The sequence below is a fragment of the Trichosurus vulpecula genome, chromosome X, assembly GCF_011100635.1.
Source record: "Trichosurus vulpecula isolate mTriVul1 chromosome X, mTriVul1.pri, whole genome shotgun sequence".
Classification (NCBI taxonomy): domain Eukaryota; kingdom Metazoa; phylum Chordata; class Mammalia; order Diprotodontia; family Phalangeridae; genus Trichosurus; species Trichosurus vulpecula.
Genome location: NC_050582.1, coordinates 10851393 through 10878686, shown reverse-complemented (window position 1 = coordinate 10878686; position 27294 = coordinate 10851393). Strand labels below are relative to the sequence as shown.

General features: G+C 39.9%; 1 protein-coding gene across 3 annotated transcripts in view; it reads left to right on the top strand.

Moving 5' to 3' along the window:
* Nucleotides 1-27294, top strand: part of DIAPH2 (diaphanous related formin 2) — an 856474-nt gene that overhangs the window by 584681 nt on the left and 244499 nt on the right. For all 3 annotated transcript variants that reach the window (XM_036740329.1, XM_036740331.1, XM_036740330.1), the window contains one exon: nt 25983-26147. In XM_036740329.1, coding sequence (XP_036596224.1) covers nt 25983-26147 — 165 coding nt within the window. The remainder of the gene's footprint in view (nt 1-25982; nt 26148-27294) is intronic.

The following is a 27294-nucleotide window of genomic DNA, read 5'->3' as shown; positions in this document are numbered from 1 at the left end:
TGACAATGCCTTCTTTTTATCTCTCAAGTGTTCCCTATGCTGTCTCTTTCCTAAGAGCTCCAGGATTAGGGAATAGACAAAGCATTGAACTTGAATTCAAGTATGTCTTCTGATTTTGGCCCTGTAGGCATGGGAAAGTCACTTAATCTATTTGAGCCTTAGTTTCCTTTTCTGAAAAATGGAGATCAGAGTACATGACCTACCCTACGTTACAAGGTTACTTGGAGGACCACATTGAGATCTAATATTTAAAAATGGTTTGTAAGTTGTTGCTACACCAAGCTGTAAGATCCATGTGGACAGGGATTGAATCTTAATGATCTTTTGATCTCTTTTAGATCATGGGTGTACTTACTAAATGCTTATTGACTTTAATCAATAATAATCCATAACTAAGTTTATTAACTTGGTTGTGGTGTTTAGAATTCTTTGGATTTTTTTTATTTTTTGAACATCTATTCACTTATATTCATACTATTATCTTTTATTCTTAATCATCTATGAAGTGGAGTGGGGAAGTGTTGTGTGTGCAGAATATGTGCTCATGTACCGATCTGGAGTAACCCTTTACCACCAGAGTCAGTTTTTGTTCTTTATGGTCAGAGGCTTCAAACATTTTAGTAACTACATGTGTGAGTTGTGCTTCTCTATTTTGACCAACTTGGCTTGTAGCCTGGGCATTTGTAGCAATTTTGAGAGCCAGGAATTCTTTTATAGCAATTCTTGGAGCCCATTACTAAACTGGTAGGTCATGGAAGGCTGTAAGTCCAGTATTCTGTGATTTTAGCAGAACTTTGGACAGAGAGCCTCATGTAATCCTTGGGGACAAGGTAAGAAGTTGGAGCTATGCATCCATGCAGTGGGGAAGATTCAAAACTGATTGAATGGTCAGACCCCAAAATGGTCAATAATGTTGATAATAATACCAAGAATCCAACACTTTCATGTTGGTATCATTGTCTTGAATAAAGGTAGTGATAGCACATTTAAAGATCACACAAAGTGAAGAGGGAGACAGAGCTAACATGTTGGGTGACAGTTGGTATCCAGGAAGGTCTTCATGAGATAGAATATGGGCCCAAAGAGAATAAGATGAAATTTAATGAAGGTAATAATGGTTGCAATTGGGTTCCAAAAGCCAACTTCACAGAGGACAACTAGAAAAGGCTTGGGCAGAGAGCGGTTTGTTTTACTGAACTACAGGCTTAGTCAACAGTGTGATGTGATAGTCAAGAGAATGAATGTAATCCTAGGTTACGTTGGAAGAGGTATAGTGTCCAGGGTTGGGAAGCTGAAAGTTCTGTTGTACTGTGTAACGCTCAGGCCATATCTGGAATGTTGTTTCCAGCCCTAGCTGCCATATCTTTGAAAGATGAGCTAGTGACCATCCACATGAGGGCAACGAGGATTGCAAAGAAACTTGAGATCATTCCACAGGAGGACCAAATGAAGGAATTGGGCATGTTTAGCCTGGAGAAGAGAAGACTTTGAACCTCAGATGATCTTCAGAGAGAGAGGGTATGATACCTGTCTTAAAGTACCTAAAAAGCTGTCATAGTGCAAAGAGATTATTCTTGTCCTGTTTGAACATAAAAGGCAGAACTGGGAACACTGGGTAGAAGCTTAAAACCAGAAGGTAGAGTCTTGATGTAAAAGAGAAGTGGGTTCAGGAGAGAGTGTGAAGAGGGCCTTATTCACTAGAGGCCTTCATGCAAAGGTTAAGTATCGCAGAGGGGATGCTTGGTCAGCGATAGAGTGGACCAGATGCATCTACCAACTCATATGGCCTTTGAGTTTACTAATTCTCAAAATAAGCATCTTTCTGTATAATTTTTGTTAGGTATTTGAAGCTAAGATAAATGGCGTATTTTATATGAAACAAAAGGAAAAATGTTATCTGAATAGCTTATGTGGTTTAATTCCAAAGGATTTGCACGTGTATTCTATATCTGATTCATCTAACCTTTATCTGCCTGCAATGACTGCCATTTATTCTTCAAAATATGCAATCATTTGTGAGAAGAGTGTATAGAACTATAATTTCTCTACATAAAAGCTTTGAAAAAGCAATGTGTCACTCTTTGAAAGTCTGTATTTTTTTAAATGACAAACCCTGCATGCTGGAAGTGACTGGACTAAAAGTAAAATAAGGTACTGAGATTTTAATTAGAGCAAGTGGAATTGGAACATGTGATTATAGACTTGAGAGCTGGAAGCCATCAGGGCAGCCTCAGAGACCATGTAGTCCAATCCCTTCATTTTGTAGAATAGGAGTAGTAGAGACCCAGAGGGAAAATAACTGGTCTAGAGTCATCCAGGCAGTGAGTAGTAGAGACAGGATTTGAACCCAGGGCGTTTAGCTCCTTCAAATCCAGCGTGCCCTCAAGTTGGGTTATGGTGTCCTGGGAGAGATCCAGAAGATAGCTTCTAAGAGAATCTCATTTCAAACTTATTATAGATATATAAGACCCTCCACTTTTATCCCCTGAAACATGAGAGAATCAGTAATGTTCATGAAGAAGTGGTTTCTCCATCTCACATAATTTGCATATTCTATTGTATATCTTAGTTACTTGCATCAGAGCCACATTTGTGCTTTTCCATATTTATTCATTTTTTAAAAAATATCTGTAGAGGGGCCCAGTTAGCAATCCAAAATATTATTTGTGACATATTGCTATCATTTTGAACATTTGTTTCCCTGGTGTTTTAGGGGGCAGGGTAACAAAAATAAAATGTATCCTGTGAACTGGGGGAGAAGAGGCAAAGACAAACACATTTTTTAAAATGTACAGGCAAAGGCTGAATTTTTAATTATTTCCAAAGGGCACTGATATGTTTTCTAACTGTTTACCTCTGTTTTTCTGGAATACTAATAACTTGTTGAAGAGTAAAATTACATACATGTGCCGAGAGGCATCTGAAAAGAAAGCATCGAAAACAATAAGTTGCCGTCTGTTTGCCACTGGTTTGAATATGGAGAAGTTGGGGAGCTAAAGAAAAGTAATTGATCTTGGCCATCTTTGTCAGGATGGGGGGGTGGGATTTGCACCAAAAGTCACCGCCTGTGAGTGAGATTTCACATGCTACTACTGGCTTTTACCTGTCAAGAGTGATAAATGACTGAAAATTGGAGGTGATGGCAAAAGTCTTTAGCAACTTGGACTTTTCCCTTTAGAACCAAACATTGAAACAAGGGGTTCCTGACAGATTACATTGGGAATTATTGCCGAATTCTGACTGGTTTTTGAATTCTATTCCTTGGCCCTCATTTGCATGCCCAGTAACTTAATATTGTAGTTTGAAATTTTACAATGACCACCTTTAATAGAAACATCCTCTTTGAGTATCTTTAATGATATATAACACATATTGAATAAATAGGTACTTTAAAGATATAACAAAGGTCTTATAACTAACTCCAGAGCCTGCAATCAGGTACCCATTTTGTGTTTGTTCTCTCTAATGACACTAGCAACTTTTCAGCATGGGGTAAGATAGGACTCTTCAGGTGGCTTGTGTTGTTTACTATTGTATACACAGCAGTGATAAAGGAAACTGAATTAACACCCCACGTAGCTGAAAGTGGAATGAGATACTTAGTGTTTTCCACATTCTTTTACCGCCACTGCTGCCCAGCCTTTGGATTTCTCCTTTAGCTCATTTAACCACAGAAGTAAGAGGGTTACTAGTTGGGAGCATACCCTTAAGACAAATGGGCAGAAGTTTTAGCAAAACTCTGGAGAATACAAGCATAAAATATTTTTTCCTCATTTTGTGAGTGCACATAGCAGTTATACAGTTCTTGAAATGCAAGTAAATGTCAGCAAAGTAATGAAATTGCAAAACCTCCAATCCTTCATTCATAGTGGATTTAACAAATTGGTCAAAATAATGAACAGCTCCCAGATTCTCCTGGTAGGAAGGGATCTCCAAGGCTGTTCCTTCCAGCTTGTGTCCGAATGAGAATCCCATTTGCCTCCTACTCAACAAATGGACCTACAGGTTCTCCTTAAAGACCTCTGATGAAAGGGATCTCACTTTCTCCAGAAGCTGCCCTTTCCACTCTGTGCCAGCTCTGCTTATTAGAAAGTTCCATTAAATCAAACTGAAATTTATCTTTTTGCAAAATTTACACATTACTTGCTACTTCTGCCCTTTGAGGCCAAGCAGAAGACATCTCATTCCTCTTTTATGTTACAGTCTTTAATAATTTTTTTAAATATTTTAGTTTTTCCAATTACATATAAACATAATTTTTAACATTTGTTTTAAAAAAAATTGAGTTTCAAATTCTTTCCCACCCCCCTTCCCTCCCCCATCATTGGGAAGGCAAGTAATTTGATATCGGTTTTACATGTGCAGTCAAGGAAAACATATTTCCATATTAGTCATGTTGTAAAAGAAAACACAGACCAAAAAACCCATAAAAATAAAGAAAAAGTATACTTCGGTCTGCATTCAGACTCCATAAGTTCTTTACAGGAGGTAGATAGCATTTTTCATCTTAAGGCCTTCAGAATTATCTTGGTTCTTTGTATTGCTGTTACTGTGTACAGTGTTCTCCTGATTCTGCCCACTTCTCTTTGCATCTGTTCAAGTAAATCTGTCCGTGTTTTTCTGAAAGCATCATGCTCATTATTTCTTATAGCACAATAGTATTCTATCACAATCACATACCACAACTTGTTCAGCCATTCCCTAATTGATGGGCATCCCATCAATTTCCAATTCTTTGCCACCACAAAAGTGCTGCTATAAGTATAGGTCCTTACATACATAGGTCCTTTCCTTTTTTATCTCTTTGGGATACAGACCTACCAGTGGTATTATGGGGTCAAAGGGTATTTACAGTTTCGTAGCCCTTTAGACATAGTTCCAAATTCTTCTCCAGAATGGTTGGATCATTTCATACTTCCACCAACAGTGCAATAGTGTCCCAAAAAAAAGGAATTTAAAAAGAACAAATTTTTAATTTTGAAAGAACAAATCCTTTTATTAGTTTGTTCTGTGGAGTTTAGATTCAATCAAAGGGCCGCACTTGAGCACCTAAAAGGCTACGTGTGGCCTTGAGGCCACAGGTTCCCCACCCCTGTTCTAGGTTATCTTGGCCTGAAAAATCTTTTCACCCTGCCCTTTGGTGGGTTCTGGTGCTCCAGAATTCATTTTGAAGCGTTATTTTAAAGTTATTTGGAGGGGAATTTGGGAATGCTCAGGGGAGTCCCTGTCTTTATTCCCCCATCTTGGCTCTACCTCTAAAGCTTTTACATATTTGAAGATAGCTTTTGTATCTGTGATGTCTTCTCTTCTCCAGTTCCCTCACCTCCCATGACATGTTCACAGGGTTCTTCACTGTTTCTGTTGGCCCTCCTTGTGGAACTATATAGCTGAAACATGGCATCCCAAACTGGACGATGTGCTGAATGTGTGGTCCAAATCAGAAAAACTTAGGAAAATTTGGATGAACTGATGCAGAGTAAAGGAACTAGGAGTAGGTAAAACTACTCATATAGTAGCAACATCTCAGACATAAACAGCTATGTAAGGCTCAAGAGCTGTGATCAATGCAGTGACCAAACAGAAGATGAAAGATAATGTATGCCACCCACATCCTGACAGAGACTTGATGGACTCAGGGTATAGATTGGTTCATAAAAGTCTTCATAGATTTCTCAGAACACGTTCCTTTGGTTATTTCTTAAAGTAAAATAATATTCACATTCACATACCATAATTTTTTCAGTTGATGGAAGCCCTTTTACTTTCCATTTCTTTGCTACTACAAAACAAACTGTTATAAATGTTTTCACACATGTGGTTCTTTTTCTTCTGTTTTCGTTCCTTTTGGGTTTGGAGCATAGAGATGGTGTTACTTGGTTAAATAATGTTCAGTCTGGTAACTTCGAGTGCGTAACTTCAAATGGCATTCCAGAAGGGCCAGAGCAGTTTGCTGATTCACTAATAGTACATTAATGTGCTTATTCCCCATAGCCCTTTCAACATTTGTCATCATTTTTTGTCCATTTTGCAAACATGATGAATGTACAGTGGCACATCAGTTGCCTTAATTTGCATTTCTTTAATTTATAGTGATTTGGAACATTTTTTCATATGACTATTGATAGCCTGGATTTCATTTGAAAACTGACTATTCAAATCCATCGCCCATTTATTGAAAAGGGAATGACTCTTATTTTATTAACTTTGAATCAATTCCTTATATGTCTTGGAAATGAGACATTTGTCAAAGAAACTTGCTGCAAAGATTTTTTTTCTATTTAACTGATTCCTTTCTGATTTTAGCTACATTGGTTTTATTTGCGGAAAGAAAACTTTAATGTTAAGGGGTTTAAATTGTCCATTTTTTCTCTTTCTAAAATCTAAGTAAACTGTTGATATAGCATTCCCTCAGAACATTTAGTCTAGCTGTTGTTTGTCCATTTTCAAAGACTAATGACATCACGGGGTAATGTCTTGACTTGGGCATGAATTGGATTTAAGTGAGGCAGAGTTGCACAACATCATCAGCCTCACTCGCTCTTCCTGAATCATTGAAGTCCAGTGGCAAGACAAAAGTCAAGACAACTAGCAATGGCCTGAAGTGCAGTGGATGACCTTGGCGTTTAAGATGTCTGACCAAGCTTTAAGTGCTCCACAGCACCTGCTTCAGCTGCCATGGCTGTTGCAACAAATTGCTCATATGTGCCTGTTCCACTGGGAAAAGTCTTCATGCCTGGGGTCAATATCCCCCTCACTCAGCAATGAATTTCAAATCTGTCAGGTACACTCAACCTGGTTTAGCCTGTCTGTGGACATGGTTTTGCCAGGGTGTGGCCTCTGTACATGCTATAGCTTCTTGGAGCCACAGGTGAGAGTTGGGCAAATCAGCTGGACACCAAAGGTAGATGAGCAGCCCTGAAAAGGGCTTGGCAAGCCCTCACACCAGAGGTGCTAGTCTTCCTGAACACTCCATGTGTCCATTGTCTAGTAAGAATGTTAAAAAAGGAAATGAGGTTAATCTTGCATAAACTATTCTAGGTTCCTTCCTGTTGTAGATACTTCTTAATCATCCCTTAAATAATGCATTCTAGAATTTAACCAGAAGGTAAACTCAAGCCTACCAACCCACAGTTTGTAGATTCCACTCTCTTTTCTATTTTTTGAAAATCAGGATAACATTTGCTCATCTCAAGCCCTATACCACTTTTCTTTTTCTCCTTCAGTCTTTCAAAGATCACTTAAAGTCACTCAGTAATTATATTTGCCAGCTCTCTCAGTAACTTGGAATGTAGTTCATTTGGATCTGGTGACATGAACTCATCAAAGACAGCTGAGTGCTCTCCTCCTCACTAACTGCCCTTACCTTGTAGCGATTGGCCTTCCTAGGAGCTTGACAGTAAAAGAAAAGAGAGCCATTAGGTGATAGATTGAAAAAAAATTGCAAGATCAAGTGATAGTTGTTATGGATTGGAGAGACCTAGGTGTGGAGAGGCCTTGGAAATGGATAAAAAGAAACTGGATGGTACAGGACAGAGGAGGTAACCCAGGGTTGGGGAATTGTTAACTGTGATGTTAAGACTGTAAAGGAAATCCAATTGGGTAAAAATAAAATCCCATTTCAAAAAGGACTGTGAAAAGAAGAAAGGCCAGAGCACAGATGATAAAATGAGAGAACATCATGGGATGATTTGAGGCCATTACGATGGCCAAGAATAGGTTCAGAAGGTGGAGGCAAAGGGAGAGATGGAAAGAGAGGCAGTGATCAAAGGGAAATTCGAGTTTAAAGTCATGCAGGCAGCACAAAGCATGGATAAGTGACCAACATCCCATGATAGCTCTAGCAGGTTGCATGTGCTCACACTTTTCCCGTTAGCATTTGTAGTAGTAGTAGCTTTTTATGGAGCCCTAGACTCAAAATGGAAGAGACCTTCAATATCCCTGAGGCCAACCTACTGCTTTTACAGAGAATGGTGGAAATGGGAGTGTTTTCTACTGTTTTGTAAGTGCCTGGTAATGTTTCTGTTTTTTCTCAGAAAGTCACCATGTATGACCAAAATCATACATAGCAAGGCTACAAAGCATAGGGGCCTTATGGGTCATCTAGTCCAATTCCCTGATTATGTCGTGAAGGAAACTGAGATTTAGTGACAGGAAATAATTTGTCCCAGGTCCCATAAGTAATAAGTGCAAAGCTTAAGATTCCCACCTGGGTCCTCTGACTCCGAATCTAGCACTCCTCCAACTTTATCTCACTGCTCCCTGAATTTGTGCTTAGTGGAGTCATGGTCTGGGTGATTCAAGCCAGGGTGGGCTTGTCTTTCTGATGTTACATCAGGAATTTGGGGTTTTGTTCCTGACTTAGTTCATTTGATATTGCCGGGCTTACTGTCACATGACTCAGAAGTGACATTTTTTGCTTCCATGGGCTTTAGTCAAAGGAATGTTTATAGGTTACGAAATAGGCCTTGACCGTATGATGGTATATAATAAGTTATACAGTAACTAATGAATTTTACTTTTTGTTACTCAACCTTTTTTTGATAATTATTTTTCAGAACTTTTAGAGGTTTAATCTATATACTGTAAATGGTGGGAGAAGGGTTTGGTGAAGTTCATCTCCTTCCCCCTCGCTTGACTTTTATTTGATTCTGCTCAAATAACTTGCAATTTTTATTCTTCAGTTATTGTCAAATTTAAAACAAAAAGAGCTGCCGTCTGTAGGGAAATGAGAGGCATTGAGAGAACAAACCAAGGCCTACCATTGTGTATACCAACCTTTTCCTTATGCTTTCCCCAATAAAATAACATTGCAAAAGATTCACAGCGGGTAGCATATGGAATGCTCCATAAACACTGATTCCTCTTAATAATGTTTCTATCACTGTTTGGGGATGTGTGCATGGAATGAACCAGCCATATATTATTAACACCAAAATAGCTTAGGAAACTAGCTTCTCATTAATGCATGACAAATTTAGTAACTTAGCAGAATTGCAGCCAGAAATAACCACCTACCCACCTGTCCGGGAGTTGGGACCTGCTTTCCCCATTAATGTAAAAACAGACTGATTCCTGGGGCAGCAAAATGGCTGACTACTGGGCCAATGATCAGTGGCCTCAATAAGCCCATCTGCAGCTGGCCCAGGACAGGACCTCCCTTGCTCTCAGAAGAACAGACCAGGGTGTCCAAGATGGGCTCTCTCCTGAGGGCCATCAGCTGAAAAAAAGCAAGGGATGGTCTGCAGTTTTACTAAGCTCCACTCAAGGGCTGACTATGATTGATGATCAGCCTCCTGCTTTCTACGTGTGCATGTATTCCTCACCGTGCCGCAGCAGCTCCTCCTGACTCGCAGACTGCCATTTGAGTTGCTCCACACCTGGTTGTCATTTTTCCTTTATGTTTTCTTAGGAGGCAGGCTCTAGTGTGGTTAGTCAGCCAGCTCTTTGGTAATGAAACAGGTGAGCAGGCTGATTGGAAGAGGAAAGGAAGGAGTTTGTTTAGAAACTTGAAAAGCTGAACCAGAAAAGTTCTCTCTCTTTACTTGTATGAACTCTCTCCTCTAAGGTTCTGCCCTGGGCCCTCTTCTCTTCTCCTCCTATACTTTTTCACTTGATCTCATCTGCTCTCAGGTATTCAGTTGTCTGCTCTATGCTGATGATTATTTAGTCCTGACCTCCATTCTCCCATCTCCAACTGCCTGTGGGCCATCTCAGATTCAACATGTTCAAAACTGAACTCGTTAGCTTCTCCCTCCCCTATTCCCAATTTTTCTATTACTGTTGAGAGCACTACCATCTTCCCGGTTACTCAGGCTCACAACCTAGGCGTCATTCTTGACTCTTCACTATCACTCGCTCCCCATATCCAATCTGTGGCCAAGGCCTGTTGCTTTTTACATCTGTAACATCTTTCTTGTACACCTCCTTCTCTCCTCTGATACTGCTGCTACCCTGCTGTGAGCCCTCATGACATCATACCTGGACTATCACAGTAGTATGCTGGTGGGTCTTCCTGTCTCAAATCTCTCCCTGCTCCAGTCCATCCTTGACTCAGCTGTCAAATTGATCATTCATTCCCTTGAGACCTGGAGCTGGGTTGTGTTTTCATTTGGGTTTTTTGCCTTTCTTTGTATCCTGTGGACTTGGTGTTATGATAGGCACTCAATAAATGTTTCTGGAGTTGGTGTGACTTGTGTCGGCCTCTGAATTTCCCAAGTGAAGTGAATGATGCATGGTACTCTTTATAGGCACATGGCACCTAATATGGTCCATTGCTTTGACAAAAAAAATCATACTGGCTGAAACAGTGTTTCAAGGGACTGTCTGTACCTTAGCAATATTGCTGAATGGGGCTGAGTCATAGCTGATCAGCCAGAGCTGACCTTATCTGGTCTCAGGTGAGTAGGATGTGATAGTGGGATATAGCTATGATGTCTTAATGATGTGTTTGGATCAGTGGTGTTGAGGACTTACCCATGTTTTCATAGGAGAATGAAACCAGGGAGCTTGTACAGTTTTGATTATTTTGAGTTGTCTTAAAAACTATGATTTAAAACCTAGGAGAGATTTCTGAAAAGAGAGACTCCACCTCCAGATTGAAATTTCTTCACTGCCCTCTTGTCATTAAATTCGTATTTCTATTTATGATACTTTAAGAGTATTGAAAGGTTCAAGTGAAGAATATGTTAAAGTTTGGTTTCTTCTTATTTTCATTTTTTACCAGATAAATTGTTATTAATCCCCTAAGTATTGAGGTTTCATATTTTTTCTGTAGATCTAACATCTGTCATTACTCATTTTTAGTTTATGAATCTTTGTTAAAATCTGATTTAGTCAAAATGTTATTTTTGTTTTATTAACTCTCAGGCTTCAATCAATAATAAATGTGCAGACTTTTTAATGAGTCTGTTCCAAATGTTGTCATCTGGAACTGGTCCCTGGTTTTTCTAGTTTTTTTTTTTCTAATTGGGAGTAGGAAGAATTTGCAATTTGGATAAAATTAAAAGCCATTATTGTGCATGTCCAGTAATGAGAGTTCACAGCAAATAGGGATTTCTTTTGTTTAATAAATGATCATGCAACCAGATTTTGCAACTCTTTTTCCATTAGTACCTTGTTTGTTAGTTGTTTGTTATCCAGTAATGAATATTAGAAAAATGTTAGTACGTCACTAGAAGTCTTTATCCTAAGTTAAACTATCAAAACATTAACATTATTATGATATAAAAGCATACTTCTCTGACTGCTGCACAAAAATATAGACACATATGCAAAATAGATTACAGGTTCCACCATAAGAATGATCATGTATTTATGGAAACCTACAATGGATCACATCCATAGTGATGAAAGGATCAGATTAGACATTCCATTTGCTTTCTCAATCTGGTGTTTCTTATGCCTAGGTTTCCATCTTTAAAGAACTCATTGAGAACACTTCACCCTCCACTGTAATCTAAATAATTTTCTTTGCCATCTGCTGTTCAGTTAATGTGTGTTTGTTTTTAAAGGCAAGGTAACAAACAACCCAATATTTTGGCATGTTCTCTTCCAACTGAATAGTGTCTAGGCATTCACGGATAAAGGAATTTATACATGCATTCCTGCATATAAATTAGGGAAAATAATTTTTTGATAAAAAGGAACTGAATTTTAAAAAATTCCAATCTTATTTCAAATAGAGCAAGTCTAATGTTGATCTATACTATACCATAGTAACTGCATTTTGTGTATTATTTTAAAAGAATGTTACAATAGACCTCTACATCTTTTATTTCTAGATGTAATTATATCCATTAGAGTATCCATATGCATTTACATAGGCTGCTCTCATTTCCCCTTTTGTTACTACAAGATAATATGTGTAGTCCAGGATGCCTTGGAGGAAGAGAACTCAATCAGGTGCTCTCCTTATACTTATTTAAAGAAAGGAGTCACTTAGCTACAGCTAATGGTCTCCATTACTTTTTTTTGAAAAATTTTTTAGTTTATCATTTTTATTTAATATTTCAGTTTTCAAGATTGATTTCCACAAGATTTTGAGTTACAAATTTTCTCCCCATTTCTACCCTCCCCCCATTCCAAGATGGCACATATTCTGTTTGCCTCATTCCCCAGTCAGCCCTCTCTTCTTTCACCCCACTCCCCCCCACATCCCTTTGCTTTCTTGTAGGGCAGGATAGATTTCTATGCCCCATTCCCTATATATCTTGTTTCCCAGCTGCATGCAAAAAACAACTTTTTTTTAGCATCTGCTTTTAAAACTTTGAGTTCTAAATTCTGGTCCCTCTTCCCTTCCCACACACCCTCCCTAGGAAGGCAAGCAATTGAACATAGATGACACATGTATCATTATGTAAAACACTTCCACCATGCTCGTGTTGTAAAAGGCTAACTATATTTCCTTCCATCCTATCCCGTCCCCCTTTATTCAATTTTCTCCCTTGACCCTGTCCCTTTTCAAAAGTGTTTGCTTTTGATTACCTCCTCCCCCTATCTGCCTCCCTTCTGTCATCCCCCTTTTTTATCCCCTTCCATGTACTTTCCTGTGGAGTAAGATACCCAATTGAATGTGTATGTTATTCCCTCCTCAAGTTGATTCCAATGAGACTAAGATTCACTCATTCCCCCTCACCTGCCCCCTCTTTCCTTCCAACAGAGCTGCTTTTTCTTGCCACTTTCATGTGAGATAATTTACTCCATTCTATCTCTCCCTTTCACTCTCTCTCAATATATTCCTCTCTCACCCCTTAAATTTATTTCGTTTTTTTAGATATCATCCCTTTATATTCAGCTCCTCCTCTGCCCTCTATCTCTATTCCCTTCAGCTTCCCTAATACTGAGAAAGGTCTCATGAATTACACACATCATCTTTCCATGTAGGACTGTAAGCAAAACAGTTCAACTTTAGTAAGTCCCTTATGAATTCTCTTTCTTGTTTGCCTTTTCATGCTTCTCTTGATTCTTGTATTTGAAAGTCAAATTTTCTATTCAGCTCTGGTCTTTTCATTGGGAAAGCTTGAAAGTCCTCTCTTTTATTGAAAAATCTATATTTTGCCTTGGAGCATTATACTCAGTTTTGCTGGGTAGGTGATTCTTGGTTTTAATTCTAGCTCCTTTGACCTCCACAATATCATATTCCAAGTCCTTCGATCCCATAATGTAGAGGCTGCTAGATCTTGTATTATTCTGATTGTGTTTCCACAATGTTCAAATTGTTTCTTTCTGGCTGCTCGCAGTGTTTTCTCCTTGATCTGGGAGCTCTGGAATTTGGTGACAATATTCTTAGGAGTTTTCTTTTTTCGATCTTTTTCAAGAGGCAATCGGTGGATTCTTTCAATTTCTATTTTATCCTCTGCCTCTAGAATATCAGGGCAGTTTTCCTTGGTAATTTCTTGAAATGTGATGTCCAGGCTCTTTTTTGATTATGGCTTTCAGGTAGTCCAGTAATTTTTAAATTACCTCTCCTGGATCTATTCCCCAGGTGAGTGGTTTTTCCAATGAGATATTTCACACTATCTTCCATTTTTTTATTCCTTTGCTTCTGTTTTATAATATCTTGATTTCTCATAAAGTCACTAGCTTCCACTTGCTCCAGTATAAATTTTAAGGTAGTATTTTCTTCAGTGATCTTTTGGACCTCCTTTTCCATTTGGGTAATTCTGCCTTTCAAGGCATTCTTCTCCTCATTGGCTTTTTGGAGCTCTTTTGACATTTGGGTTAGTCTGTTCTTTAAGGTGTTATTTTCTTCAGTATTTTTGGGTCTCCTTTAGCAAGTCATTGAATTTTTTTCTTCATGACTTTCTTGCGTCGCTCTCATTTCTCTTCCAAATTTTTCTTCTACTTCTTTTACTTGCTTTACCAAATCCTTTTTGATCTCTTCCATTGCCTGAGACCAATTCATATTTTTCTTGGAGGCTTTTGATGTAGGCTCTTATTCTTTGTTGACTTCTGGCTGTATGTTTAGATCTTTTTTTCACCAGAAAAGTAATCTAGAGTTTGAGTTTGAGTCTGTGTCTGAGTCTGAGTCTGAATCTGAGTCTATTTTTGCTGCCTGTTCATGTTGATAGCCAACTACTTGACCCTTGAGCTTTTTGTCAGGATATGACTGCTTGTAGCATAGAGAGTACTTTGTCCCAAGCTTTAGGGTGCAAGCACTGCTGTTTTCAGAGCTACTTCTACTCCACCCCAGGCTCTGCCACCGCAGCACTCCTCCTCCCCCAAAAACCGCCAACCAGAACTGCAAGACAGATCCAAGCAGGGCACAGCAAGAGAATCTCCCTTTGTTCCCCCAAAGCACTGCTTGCACTCCCTCCCTGATCTGTTGCTAGATTCCTCCCACTGTGTGAGCCAGGGACTGGGGAAACAGCTGATGCTGTAGTTCTGGAAGCAGCCTCAGGAGTTTCCTGCTACTGCCACCACCACCACTGTACCACCTCCACCACTCCCAGGGCTGGTGGTTGGACTGCTCTGAACTCGATTCCGCAGTTTCCCTCTAACCTGCTTTTTGGCATTTGTGGGTTGAGAAGTCTGGTAACTGCGACAGCTCACTGATTCTTGGCCCCAAGGCCTGTTCCGGCTGGCTGACTCTGTGGCTGGTCTGTCCTGGTTTGGGCCGCGTTCTGCTCCCAGCACCCTGTATAGACCCTTCCCATTGACCATCCAGGCTCTCCTGGGCTGGAGACCTGTTTCCCTCTCCTATATTGTGGGTTCCACAGCTCTAGAATTTGTTCAGAGTCATTTTTACAGGTGTTTGGAGGGATTTGGGGGAGACCTTAAGCAAGTCCCTGCTCTCCAGCTGCCATCTTGGCTGTGCCCCTAAGCCATTACTTTTTTTTTAATGAACTTCACTAAGCAACTCAACAAACCACTCAGAAATATTGCTATAGCAGGTACATACAATTGTGGGACTGAACAGTGCCAGAGTACTTCCCCATCATGTTAGTGATATCCATGTGTTTCTGCTCCTGCGTAATGCTCATATGTAATGACATTGCCCAAGGAGAGAAGTTATCACAAGGACCAGGTGAATTACATCCTCAGGTGCTGAAAGAATGAGCTGAAATAACTGTCACTGTCACTGAAAGATTGTCAAGAATAAAAGACATACCACAAGATTAAAGGAGAGCAAACTTTGGACCAGTTTTGACAAGAAGGAAGCAGATGGAGTCTGCAAAGCCTAGACCAGTGAGTTTTGCTTGGATTCCAGGTATAATTCTAGAATGTAGTATGAAAAGGATGGTAGGTGAATGTCTGGAAGAGGAAGCCCTGATAACCAAGAATCACAAGGTCTTCTTCCTCATGAACTCGTTATGCCATGCTAACTTCATTTCCTTTTCTGACAGGGTTCTCAGACTGATAGAGCAGGTAATGATGTAGATTTCATTTACTCTGATTTGATGGAAGCACTCAACAGTGTTTCTAGTGTGATGCTTCTGGAAAAAGTGGAGATGTATGAGCCTAGTTTTAGTATAATTGGGTAGATTCCAAACTGCTTGGGTGGCTGAGCCCAAAGAGTCATCCACAGTGGTTGTCTAGTGCCTCAGTAGGAGGTCTCTTGGGGAGTACTCCAGTGATAATCTGTGTTTGACCCTGGGCTCTATGTCATGGGCATCACTGACTTGAATGAAGGCATAGATAGCATGCTCAGAAAATTGCCAGATGAAACAAAGCTGAGAGAGAGCTAATACACTGCATGGAAAATTCAGTATCACTTGAGATCTTGACAGGGCATATCTAGTAAGAAGAAGTTTCATTTTTCCAACTGATCAGCAAGTCTTATGCTTGGGTTAGAAACATCAGCTTCCAAAAGATAAGATGGAGTGAGCATTACTGAGCTGCAGATGATCTGAAGAAGATCTGGGGGGTTTAGTAGATCTTTAGCTCAAAATGAGTTAACTGTGATGTCATGGCCAAGAAAGCCAGTTCTCCTCCAGATGGCATTCAGAGAGACATGATGCCCAGGCTTGGGGAGGCAGTAGCTCTGCTGTACTGGGTACTGCCCAGACCACACCTGAAGGCTTCTGTTCAGTTCTAGGTGCCATGTTTTAGGATGCACATTGATAACCTTGAGGGGGTTCTGTGAGGGATAGCCAGCACATGGGCAGAGGACCTTGACATCATGCCAGATGATGATGAAGAGAAGACTTAGGAAGGACTTGATGGCTATTTGAAAAATTGAAGGGCTTCCACTGCTTGGTCCCAACGAGGACAGGTAGGAGTAATGGGTAGAAAGGGTGAAGAGGCAACTTTTAACTTGATGACTGTAAAACTTTCCTGATAGAGCTATCCTGAAATGGAACAAGCTGCCCTAGGAGGCAGTGTGCTCCCATCACTGCACATCATCAAGCAGAGGTTGCATGGCGTCATGTGGAGTGGATACTTGTTTGGGCACAAAGACCTCCCCTCCAGCTGTGAGGCTCTAAGTTAGGATGCCCTGGCCACAGCAGATGTGTGTGTGTGTGTGTGTGCATGCACACACACACACACACACACATGCTCACACACATACCCCTTTATGAACTCGAGCAGAAATACAAATATAGCCTCCAACTCACAGGTTAAAGAATGTGTAAATATTTTTGTATATTTACATACTTACATGACAGGAAAGTAAAGATTGTGTTGCAAACAGAAGATTCTTCTTTTTGAAACAGAAGGAAGCATGTGGTTTCTGATATGACTTAATTTGTTTGATCACAGTGTGTTTGCTTAGGATGGCAAACACATTGAAGATAGAATTGCACTGTCAATCTAAACACTATTGAAGCTTTGGAGGTGGTGTTTGTTCTAAGTAAAACTTTTTTCTAAAAACATAAAGGACAGTAGTGTGATTTTTGTATATCATCTTTCACATAAACTATCTCACTGTCTTTCAAAGTTAAAGAACAAAGTTGCACAATTAAGGCATATGTTAAACCAAATGTGAGCTCCCTGGGCGGGGCGGGGGGTGGTCAGGGGCTCTGTCTTCTCCTCGTCTTTCTCCAGTAGACCAGAGCAGGGCCTCAAACATAATTGGCATTTAATAAATGATTGCTGAGTTAGATTGTATTCAGCTGAGGAAGGGAATAAAAATTATAATTTCTCCTCTCCGCAGAATTATGCTATTTGACATTTCTATAACACTTTAAGAAGAGCAGAGCCCTTTACATATATTAACTCATTTCATCTACAGTTTGGGGAGGGAACTTTAAAAATAGATGAGGAGTAGTGGAAAAGAATGTAGAAAATTAGCTGCAAATTTACAGGCCTGCCAGAGAATTCAATTCTCTTCATCAAACATTTATTTAATCCCTACCATGTCCAAGGAACAGAAATAGGGGTGGGGGAGGGTAAAGTGAAACCCAAAGGACTTGGTGTCCCCAGCCCTCAAGGGAGGGGAGTATCCTTTGGCAGAATTACAGAGTGTATATACATGATGTAATATTAGGATCCAGCCCAAGTGCTCACTCACATTCGTGGAGGGAGTGATCCCTTTCAGCTGAAGGCTTCCTGGAAGGGGTGGCAGCAGAACCAGACTTGGAAATCACCATCTTCTTCCTTCAATAATAAGTGGCTGATGATAGATGAGGAAGGAGTATGTCACCGGCTTGAATGCAAAGGTGGGATGGGGCACGATGCAATCAGGGAACCACTGGCAGTCCAGTTTGGCTGAAACATGGCATAGAATGGCAATCTGGGAAGGAAAGGCTGTAAAAGCCTGATCATAGAGAGCTTTCAATGCCAGTCTGAAGCGTTGGCATTTGATCCTAGAAGGAAGCACAAAAGAAGTTGGTGTAGGCCAATGATTATAGCGGACGTGGGCCTCAGGAACACTGCTTGATTGATTTTTATAATGTTCTTTTTTATTATGAAATTGACAAATCCAACATGAACATTTCCTTATGCAAAGAAGGATATATAAAGAGATTTATTTATGGCACAGTGGATCTATACTACATATAGCTTTTTAAAAAAGCAGTTAGCTTTAATACTGTAGTTCTAGTACTGCCTAGCTTGTCTGTGTACCTTTCTGAACTTCTCCTCTCAGGAAAACTGCTTTAGCAGCTGTGTGAAGGATGGATTAGAAGGATGGGGAGGCTAGATGTAGGGAAGCTAGGAAAAAGGATCCTGTTAGCAGGTGCAAGATGATGTGGGTTCCAACTAGGGAGCCTCCAGCAGGGTGAGTAGGGAGGAGAGAAGGGAGATAGATGCCTGAGGTGTTTCGGAGTTAAAAATCAACACCTGTTGACGGCTGCTGTAATGTGGAAGATAAGAGAGATGGAAGAGGTGAAGATGACCTGGTGGCTGGGAGGATGATGGCACCTTTGACAGCAATAGGGAAGAGAGGCAGGTTTAGTGGGAAGAAGATAACGAATTCAGTTCTAGATATGTTGAGTCTGAAGTGTCAGGGAAATAGCCAGGAAAGAGTACCTTAGATATGCTCTAGCCCAGTCCCATTATTTTATGAATGAGAAAACAGAGGCATTTAGAGATTTAAGTGACTACCCAGTGGTCACGTAGCCAGTTAACAAATCCTGAAGTCAAAAAAAATTCCATTGCTGAGCTTGTCACTCCACTTGGCAAGGTTTTCCAATCCCAGTCCTGCGTGTTACTAATATGGAATCCCAGAAACCATGGCATGGGGATACTTTTAAAAGGTTACAAAGTGCTTTGTTTACAGAAACTGTGGGAGGCTGTGATGAGATTGTAACAACATTCCTCCTGTGGTGCAGAAAAGGAAAGAAAGGTTAGCACTTGTACTTACAATCACAGAGGGATCCCAAGTCCAGGTTACCAGGGCCCTTTACACACTCCCAGACTCTCCTCTTCGTTCTACCTGGGAACTAGATCTTGTTGGATCAGGAAGACTTTTCCGTCCTCCCCTAGAGCCTCCAGGCATTTCCTCTGCATTATTCCTCCGGATTTCCTAGTATCTCTCCACCCCACTGCCTCCGCACCCCCTACCCCGCCCCGTCCTTTTTTCCCACAGTTGCTGATCTCCCTTTCTTTTCCCCAGTAGGGCTAAGATGAGCTGGCATGTACAGGATGGGATTTCAGGTCCATACCTTAGCTCCTCATGAAAAGATCGACTGGGAGGAGTAGTAAGGAGATAATACGGCAATTACTTGGAGCTCAAATGAAAACTGCTAGATATAGTTGATGTTGTTGGCCTGGTATTACTTTTAGCTCCAACATCCCATATTCTTAACAGAATTTTCATCAGTAGTAGTTGCCTCTTTTTAATCATTTTCTAATATCCTTTGTTAAAGAGATTGATTTCAAATATTAGTAAACCTTGAATAAATTAACTTCATAATAAATGGAGGAATGGGGTTGATGGGAGTTCTTTTGGAGCTTTTCTCAAAGGTTATATGGAAACAAGTTAATGCTATCTCTAGTTCTTTACAGTATATATTTCTGACTTCCTTTCATTTCAATAGGTAATTATGCCATGTTTCTAACTCCAACTTCTGTGAAGGTTAAGTGGATCTCAAGTTGATTTTTCCGTGTTCCTCAACAATCCAACAGAACTGACATTTTATAATTCGTGGGTTTGGGGATTAAAATTTGGGTCAGTAATGTATTGCCTGAAAAGGTGAGGAAGTACAAGGACTAATTGGACTCCCTTATGCTAGGAGATGAGACATCAACTCCTTTCCCCACAGCCCTTGGTTCTTACTTCTCAAGGAGCAAATTCTGTGTCTTCTAAAGTTGGACGTGGTCTGCTTTATGCCAAATTTGAAATGGTCTTCTTGTCAGAAGCACCTGGTCAGGAGGCCCCTCTTTCTTTTTTTATTATTATTTTTTTTATTTTTTAGGGGAGAAGGCAGGGTAATTGGGGTTAAGTGAATTGCCCAAGGTCACACAGCTAGTAAATGTATCAAGTGTCTGAGGCCAGATTTGAACTCAGGTGCTCCTGACTCCAGGGCCGGTGCTCTACTCCCCGTACTACCTAGCTGCCCCAGGAGGCCCTTCTTTCTAAAGAGTTTTGCTTAAGTCACCATCCTCCCAGTTAAATGCCGAATCAACTTTCAAAAAATTTATACACATCTCTTTTAATGGATTCACAGTGTGGGGATCCCATTGATGAATGCAAAATCTTTCCAATCAGAAAAGCACGAAAAGCATTAGATAGCTCTTTGGTTATATACATTTATATGGTTGATTTATAGCTCTTTCAAGGTGAATCCTAAGTTCACTGTACTATATAACTGAATAAAATAATAGTGCTGAAAGAATGTAAACTTGAATATAACAATACTTTATGGATTACGAAAGTTAAAGGGCATACTATACAAAGTGTCCCAAAAGTCTTAGTGCAGTTTTCAGCGGCTAAAAACTGTATAATTAAATGCTGAAGTCATTATTAAAAACAAGGACCCTGTGCCTGAAAATATTCTATATGAGTTTTGCTACTATTGTTTTGTTTTTTCTAATTACCAAGTTAATTCCTTTAAAAAAAAACCCAATGCATTATTTATTTTTGACATTCTTTTCTTTTTAAATTTTGAGTTCCAAATTCTCTCCTACCCTGCCCCCACATATGAGAAAGTAAGCATCATGATATCAGTTATACATGTGAAATCATGCAAAACATATTACTGGGGGCGGAGCCAAGATTGCAGCTGGAAAGCACAGACTTGCATAAGCTCCCACCCAGGTCCCTCCAAACAACTATAAAAATGGTTCTGAACAAATTCTAGAACTGCAGAACCCACGAAATAGCAGAGGGAAACAGGGCTCCAGCCCAGGCCAGCCTGGATGGTTGTGGGGTAAGGTCTATCGCACAGACCTGGGAGCGGCAGAGTGGAGCAGAGCCCAGCATGGGCCGCATGGACCAACCAGACCAGGAGCCAGGTGGAACAAGCCCTAGCGCCATGAATCAGTGAGCTGTGGAAGTTACCAGACTTCTCAACCCACAAACACCAAAGACAACAGAGAAGGTTAGTGGGAAAAGCTGCAGGGGACAGAGTGAAAGGAGTTCTGGGTTCAGCCGCTGCCCCGGGAGCAACAGAGGTGGAGCAGCTACAGAACTATAGCTGCAGTTGCTTCTGGCCCCAGGCCCACCTGGTGGAAGGAATTAAGTGGCGAATCTGAGCTGGGGTGAAGAATCAGCTTAGATCTGAGTCCAGTCTGGGTTGGCGGTTCTTGGGGGAAGAGTAGCGCTGGTGTGGCAGAGCTTGCTGCGTAGCTCTGAAAACAACAGTGCAGCCCCTGAAGCTTGGGACAAAGTATTCTCTACTCTACAAGCAGTCATACCCCTACAAAAAACTCAAGGATCAAGTAAGTTGGGTGGGAACATGGCCAGGCAGCGAAAACGGACTCAGATTCAGACTCAGACTTCGCAATCTTTCTTTGGTGACAAAGAAGACCAAAACATACAGCCAGAAGAAGTCAACAAAGTCGAAGAGCCTACATCAAAAGCCTCCCAGAAAAAACATGAACTGTTCTCAGGCCATGGAAGAGCTCAAAAAGGATTTGGTAAAGCAAGTTAGAGAAGTAGAGGAAAAATTAGGAAGAGAAATGAGAGTGATGCGAGAAAACCATGAAAGACAAGTCAATGACTGGCTAAAGGAGACCCCCCAAAAATACTGAAGAAAACAACACCTTAAAAAACAGACTAACTCAAGTGGCAAAAGAGCTACAAAAAGCCAATGAGGAGAAGAATGCCTTGAAAGGCAGAATTAGCCAAATGGAAAAGGAGGTCCAAAAGACCACTGAAGAAAATACTACCTTAAAAATTAGATTGGAGCAAGTGGAAGCTAGTAACTTTATGAGAAATCAAGATATTATAAAACAGAACCAAAGCAATGTGAAAATGGAGGAGAATGTGAAATATCTCATTGGAAAAACCACTGGCCTAGAAAATAGATCCAGGAAAGATAATTTAAAAATTATTGGACTACCTGAAAGCCATAATCAAAAATAGAGCCTCGATATCATCTTTCAAGAAATTATCGAGGAGAACTGCCCTGATATTCTAGAGCCAGAGGGTAAAATAGAAATTGAAAGAATCCACAGATCGCCTCCTGAAAAAGGCTGCAAAAAGAAAACTCCTAAGAATATTGTCGCCAAATTCCAGAGCTCCCAGATCAAGGAGAAAATATTGCAAGCAGCCAGAAAGAAACAATTTGAGTATTGCGGAAACATAATCAGAATAATACAAGATCTGGCAGCTTCTACATTAAGGGATCAAAGGGCTTGGAATATGATATTCCGGAGGTCAATGGAGCTAGGATTAAAACCAAGAATCACCTACCCAGCAAAACTGAGTATCATGCTCCAAAGCAAAATATGGATTTTCAGTAAAATAGAGGACTTTCAAGCTCAATGAAAAGACTAGAGCTGAATAGAAAATTTGACTTTCAAACACAGGACTCAAGAGAAGCATGAAAAGGTAAACAAGAAAGAGAAATCATAAGGGACTTACTAAAGTTGAACTGTTTTGTTTACATTCCTACATGGAAAGAAGATGTGTATAATACATGAGACCTCAGTACTAGGGTAGCTAAAGGGAATATACATACATACATACATACATACATACATACATATATAGACGGAGGGCACAGGGTGAGTTGAATATGAAGGGATGATATCTAAAAAAACAAAATCAAATTAAGAGATGAGAGAGGAATATATTGAGAGAGGGAGAAAGGGAGAGATAGAATGGGGTAAATTTTCTCGCATAAAAGTGGCAAGAAAAAGCAGTTCATTGGAAAGGAAGAGGGGGCAGGTGAGGGGAAATGAGTGAATCTTGCTCTCATCAGATTTGACCTGAGGAGGGAATAACATACACACTCAATTGGGTATCTTACTCCACAGGAAAGAAGAAGGAAGAAGATAAAAAAGGGGGGATGATGGAAGGGAGGGCAGATAGGGAGAGGAGGTAATCAAAAACAAACACTTTCGAAAAGCAACAGGGTCTGGGGAGAAAATTGAATAAAGGGGGATAGGACAGGAAGGAGCAAAATATAGTCTTTCTCAACATGAGTATTGTGGAAGGGTTTTACAGAATGATGATACGCATGTGGCCTGTGTGGAATTGCTTGCCTTCTTAGGGAGGGTAGGTTGGGAGGGAAGAGGGAAGAGAATTTTGAACTCAAAGTTTTAAAAACAGATGTTCAAAAAAAAAAGTTTTTTCATTGAACTAGGAAATAATGTATCCAGACAATGGGGCATAGAAATCTATCTTGCCCTACAAGAAAGTAAGGGAAACAGGGATGGGGGGCAGTGGGGTGACAAAAAGGAGGGCTGACTGGGGAACGGGCAACCAGAATATGTGCCATCTTGGAGTGGGCAGGAGGGTAGAAATGGGGAGAAAATTTGTAATTCAAACTCCTGTGAAAATCAATGCTGAAAACTAAAAAATATTAAATAAATTAATAAATGAATGAATAAATAATCAAAAAAATTACCATATTAGCCATATTGGAAAAAACACCAAAATAAAAAAAAAATAAAGAGAATGGAGAAACTGTACTTCAATTTGCACTCAGTGTTTGTCAGTTCTGTCTCTGGAGATGGGTGGCATTTCTCACCATGAGGCCTTTGGAATTGTCTTGGATCACTGTATTGATCAGAGTAGCCAAGTCTTTGACAGTTGATTATCTTGACAACATTGTGATTGCTGTGCACAGTAACCTCCTGGTTTTTTTCACTTCACTCTGCGTCAGTTCATACAGGTCTTGTCATGTTTTTCTTAAATTACCCCCATTATCATTTCTTAAAGCACAGTAGTACTGTATCATGATGATATGGCATAACTTGTTCAGCTGTTCCTCAGCTGATAAACATCTCTTTGATTTCCAATTCTTTGCCACCACAAAAGGAGCTGATATAAACATTTTTGTACATATAGGTTATTTTCCTTTGTCTTTGATCTCTTTGGGAAACAGACCTAGCAGTGGTATTGCTAGAAGGTATGCACAGTTAGCCCTTTGGACATAGTTCCAAATCGTTTTCCAGCATGGATGGACCACTACTCCAAGTTAATTCTTGAGTCCTTATACCTTAGATTTTTTTTTTAAGTTCACATTGTCACAGTTTTAAAATGATGTGTTTTGTTTTCCATTAAGGATCTATGATAAAAAAAATTTCTTTTTAATTTTATAGGGTTTTACAGTAAATTTCAGGCTGTCAAGTGAATTTATGAATTTATTTTTAATAGAACAAGGAAAAATCCTTTAAATAGTTATTTTTTAATTAAGTTCTTCCCACTTGCCCATACTAGATTGTCTACTTTTTGTAGGGCAGTGACCATTTCATCATTTCTCCCACAGCTTAGCAGCCTGCAAGTAGCTGACACTTAGTGAATGCCTGGAAGAATAAATGAACACATGAGGATGATGATATTACCCAGATGCTTTTCACCTCAAGTCCTCTAATAAATGGGACTTAGTGGCGCTTTCCAGTTGTGGCATCTTTTATCTATAAAATAGTCACATGGAAGATAAAAGAAGGTCTGGGAGATGAGTGTTCTCAGGTTTCTCGTTCTAAGCTAAACCATTTCCAGAATTTTCCAGATTTGCCCTTGCTGTTGGTGCATGTACTCAGAGTCCGTTAGGATTTCATTGAACACTTTCCGTTCTCATGAATTGTACACGGCTTCAAGGACAGTGTTAGCGGGTGAAAAATTGTGTTCTGTTAAATGGAGACCTTGAAGTCTTGGCCTTTTTATTATCATTGGCTTTTTCACTGTGGAGTACAGATGTTGAGCTTTTAGAAATATGCAAACAGTTTAATACCTTGCATTGTAAACAGATTACAAGTAAATGACCTTGTTTTGCCTGGTAAGTCCCTGGTATGACTGATTTCTTATTTTCTGTATTATTTCATGAAAAGAGACTAGGAAAAAAAAGTGGTTTGGTTGTTGCACTTTGGAGTTTTTTTGGACTATGCTGAGAAACAATTAATATTTTTGTAATTTTGCCAAGTCTTGAATGTGATGAAAAGATCTTTGAAACATGAACACGCTTCAAATCCCCCCAAATCCAACCTACTTGTCAGATGCAGAATCTTAGTTTCTTTACACATGGACCTCAAGGAATATGGTGGCCACTCAAGTGATGGTCCTCTCTGAATCTCCAGATAGGTTGGTCTTCAAGTGACAAGGAAACACTCCTTACTGGGAGATTTTTTTGCAAGTGTCAATTTATCCAAAGTAAATTTCTTTTACCCTGTGCACACCTATATCTGAAGCCATGGTGATGGTTCAGCAGTAGTAGGGAGGCAGGGGCATGATGATGGGATCCATTGTCTGCTGTTTCAGGCCAGTGATATGCTGAATAGCCAGAGATAGCAAAATGTACAGAGCTTTCTCAATGTAAATGATAAAACTGGAGAGGCTAACTTATACAGTAGATGACAGAATCAGAACCTAAAAAAGGTTTGAACAGAATCTAAAAAGGTTTGGGTTAGACCTCATAAGGTTAAAATCAAGGGTTGTAAACATCAAGTCCTGCACTTAGGCTCAAAAAATGAGCTTCCCAAATGCATGATGGAGGAAATGGAGCTCGATAGAAAGTTATATAAAAAATAAATAAATTACCTTGGTGGTTTTAGTTGATGGCAAGCTCAGTGAATCAGTAGTGGGGATGTGGTAGCCCTCTGCCTCCCTCCACCCCCAATAAGCTATGTTAATTCTAGTCTACATTAATTTAAGTACATTGTAGAGGATAAGTGAGATGACAGTACTGCTAAGGTCCCTTCCCTCTCTCTTCCTATAGTTGTATGCACTGTGTCATCTCTCATGTTCTTTTTCTAAGCCCCTTTGTGACTTTTTAGTGGTGGTGGGGGAGGGGGGTTGCTTTCATGTAAATGCTATTGCATTAAATACTTACAGTACTGTTGAATTCAGATTGATTAGACATTCCCGAAATAAATTTCCTGACATTTCTACGTTATAGAAATGCTCTGTAGAAATGATAGCATCCATCTTCCCTTGTAAAAAAAATTCCTTTGGATATGGCATTGAGTTTTCTTCCTTAACACAAACCTACAGCTTTGCAAAAAGTGCCAGAGACCAGTATGAAAAGTTGTTCACCATGCACAACAACATGACGAAACTCTATGACAATCTTGGCGAGTACTTCGTTTTTGACACCAAAACAGTGGCAATCGATGAGTTCTTCGGTGACCTCAGCAGCTTCCGCACCTTGTTCCTGGTGAGTAACAGGTGGCCAGTATGTTCCATAGCCCTGCATGTTTTGTTTGTCCAAACTTTCCACCAGAACTCTTCTAATGGATGGAGCCTATTGATTGCATTGATTTCGTGTTCTATTGCTGTAACAGGCAATGACAGGGAGTCTTATGAATATGACATGGATAAAATTGTTTGCTGGGTGAATATATAATGAGGCCCTAAATGAATTAGCTTCAACTTTAGCTATACACTGGAGATGATTTTTTTGAAATCCGATATAAAATGGATGAATTGTTTCTTTAATGGTCTAGATTCTTACACAGCATAATATTTTAATGTAACTTAACTAAAAAATTAATATCTACAATCTTCTTTCATCGAATACATTGAAAGTTCATGATTTATGAATGTTTCTTGCGTAGCATAAAATGAGAATCTGATGTTGAATTGAACCATGGAAATGACATTGAGTCTCCAAAGATCTTTTCACAGTTGAGGGGGAATGGGAGGAAAGTTGTATTATCCTTGGCAACAGAAGTAATTGGCAGCAATAATAGGATATGGTCAGCTGGGGTCTAAGATATTATCTTGGGGAAGAGAAACATCCTATTAGGAGGCTATTGACGGAATCCAGGTGAGTGGGAATGAGAGTCTGTTCTTTGACAGCAGCAGGAGAAATAAAGATGAAAGAAAACGTGTGGAAGATGCTATAGATATAGGATAATGTGAATTGTACAACTGTTAAAATGTGATCAATGAGAGAGCCAAGAGATTGAAAATAAGCCCTGTGGTTTGAACACCAAAGACTGAGTGAATGGTGGTACCACTCACCGAAAGTAAGGAGATAGAAGGTTGGTTATGGCAGTTGAAGATATAGCAGTGAATGGAAATTCCATGGGGGAAGAGAGAAGAACTCAAGGGTCCACGACACAAACTTGGGCATGACATCCCATCTTAAGGGTTTGGGATGCAGGTAAGAAAGAGCAAATCTATGATTTGAGAAGTAGATGGTGACCTAGGAAAGTGTAGATTTTCTGAAGTCAAGGGAAGCAATAAGGAGCCACTGAAGTTTGTTGAGTAGGTGAGTGACATGGTCATAACCTGTGCTTTAGGAAAATCATTTAGGATAGGCTAAAGGGAGAGAATTAAAAGTAGAGAGCCCAATTAAA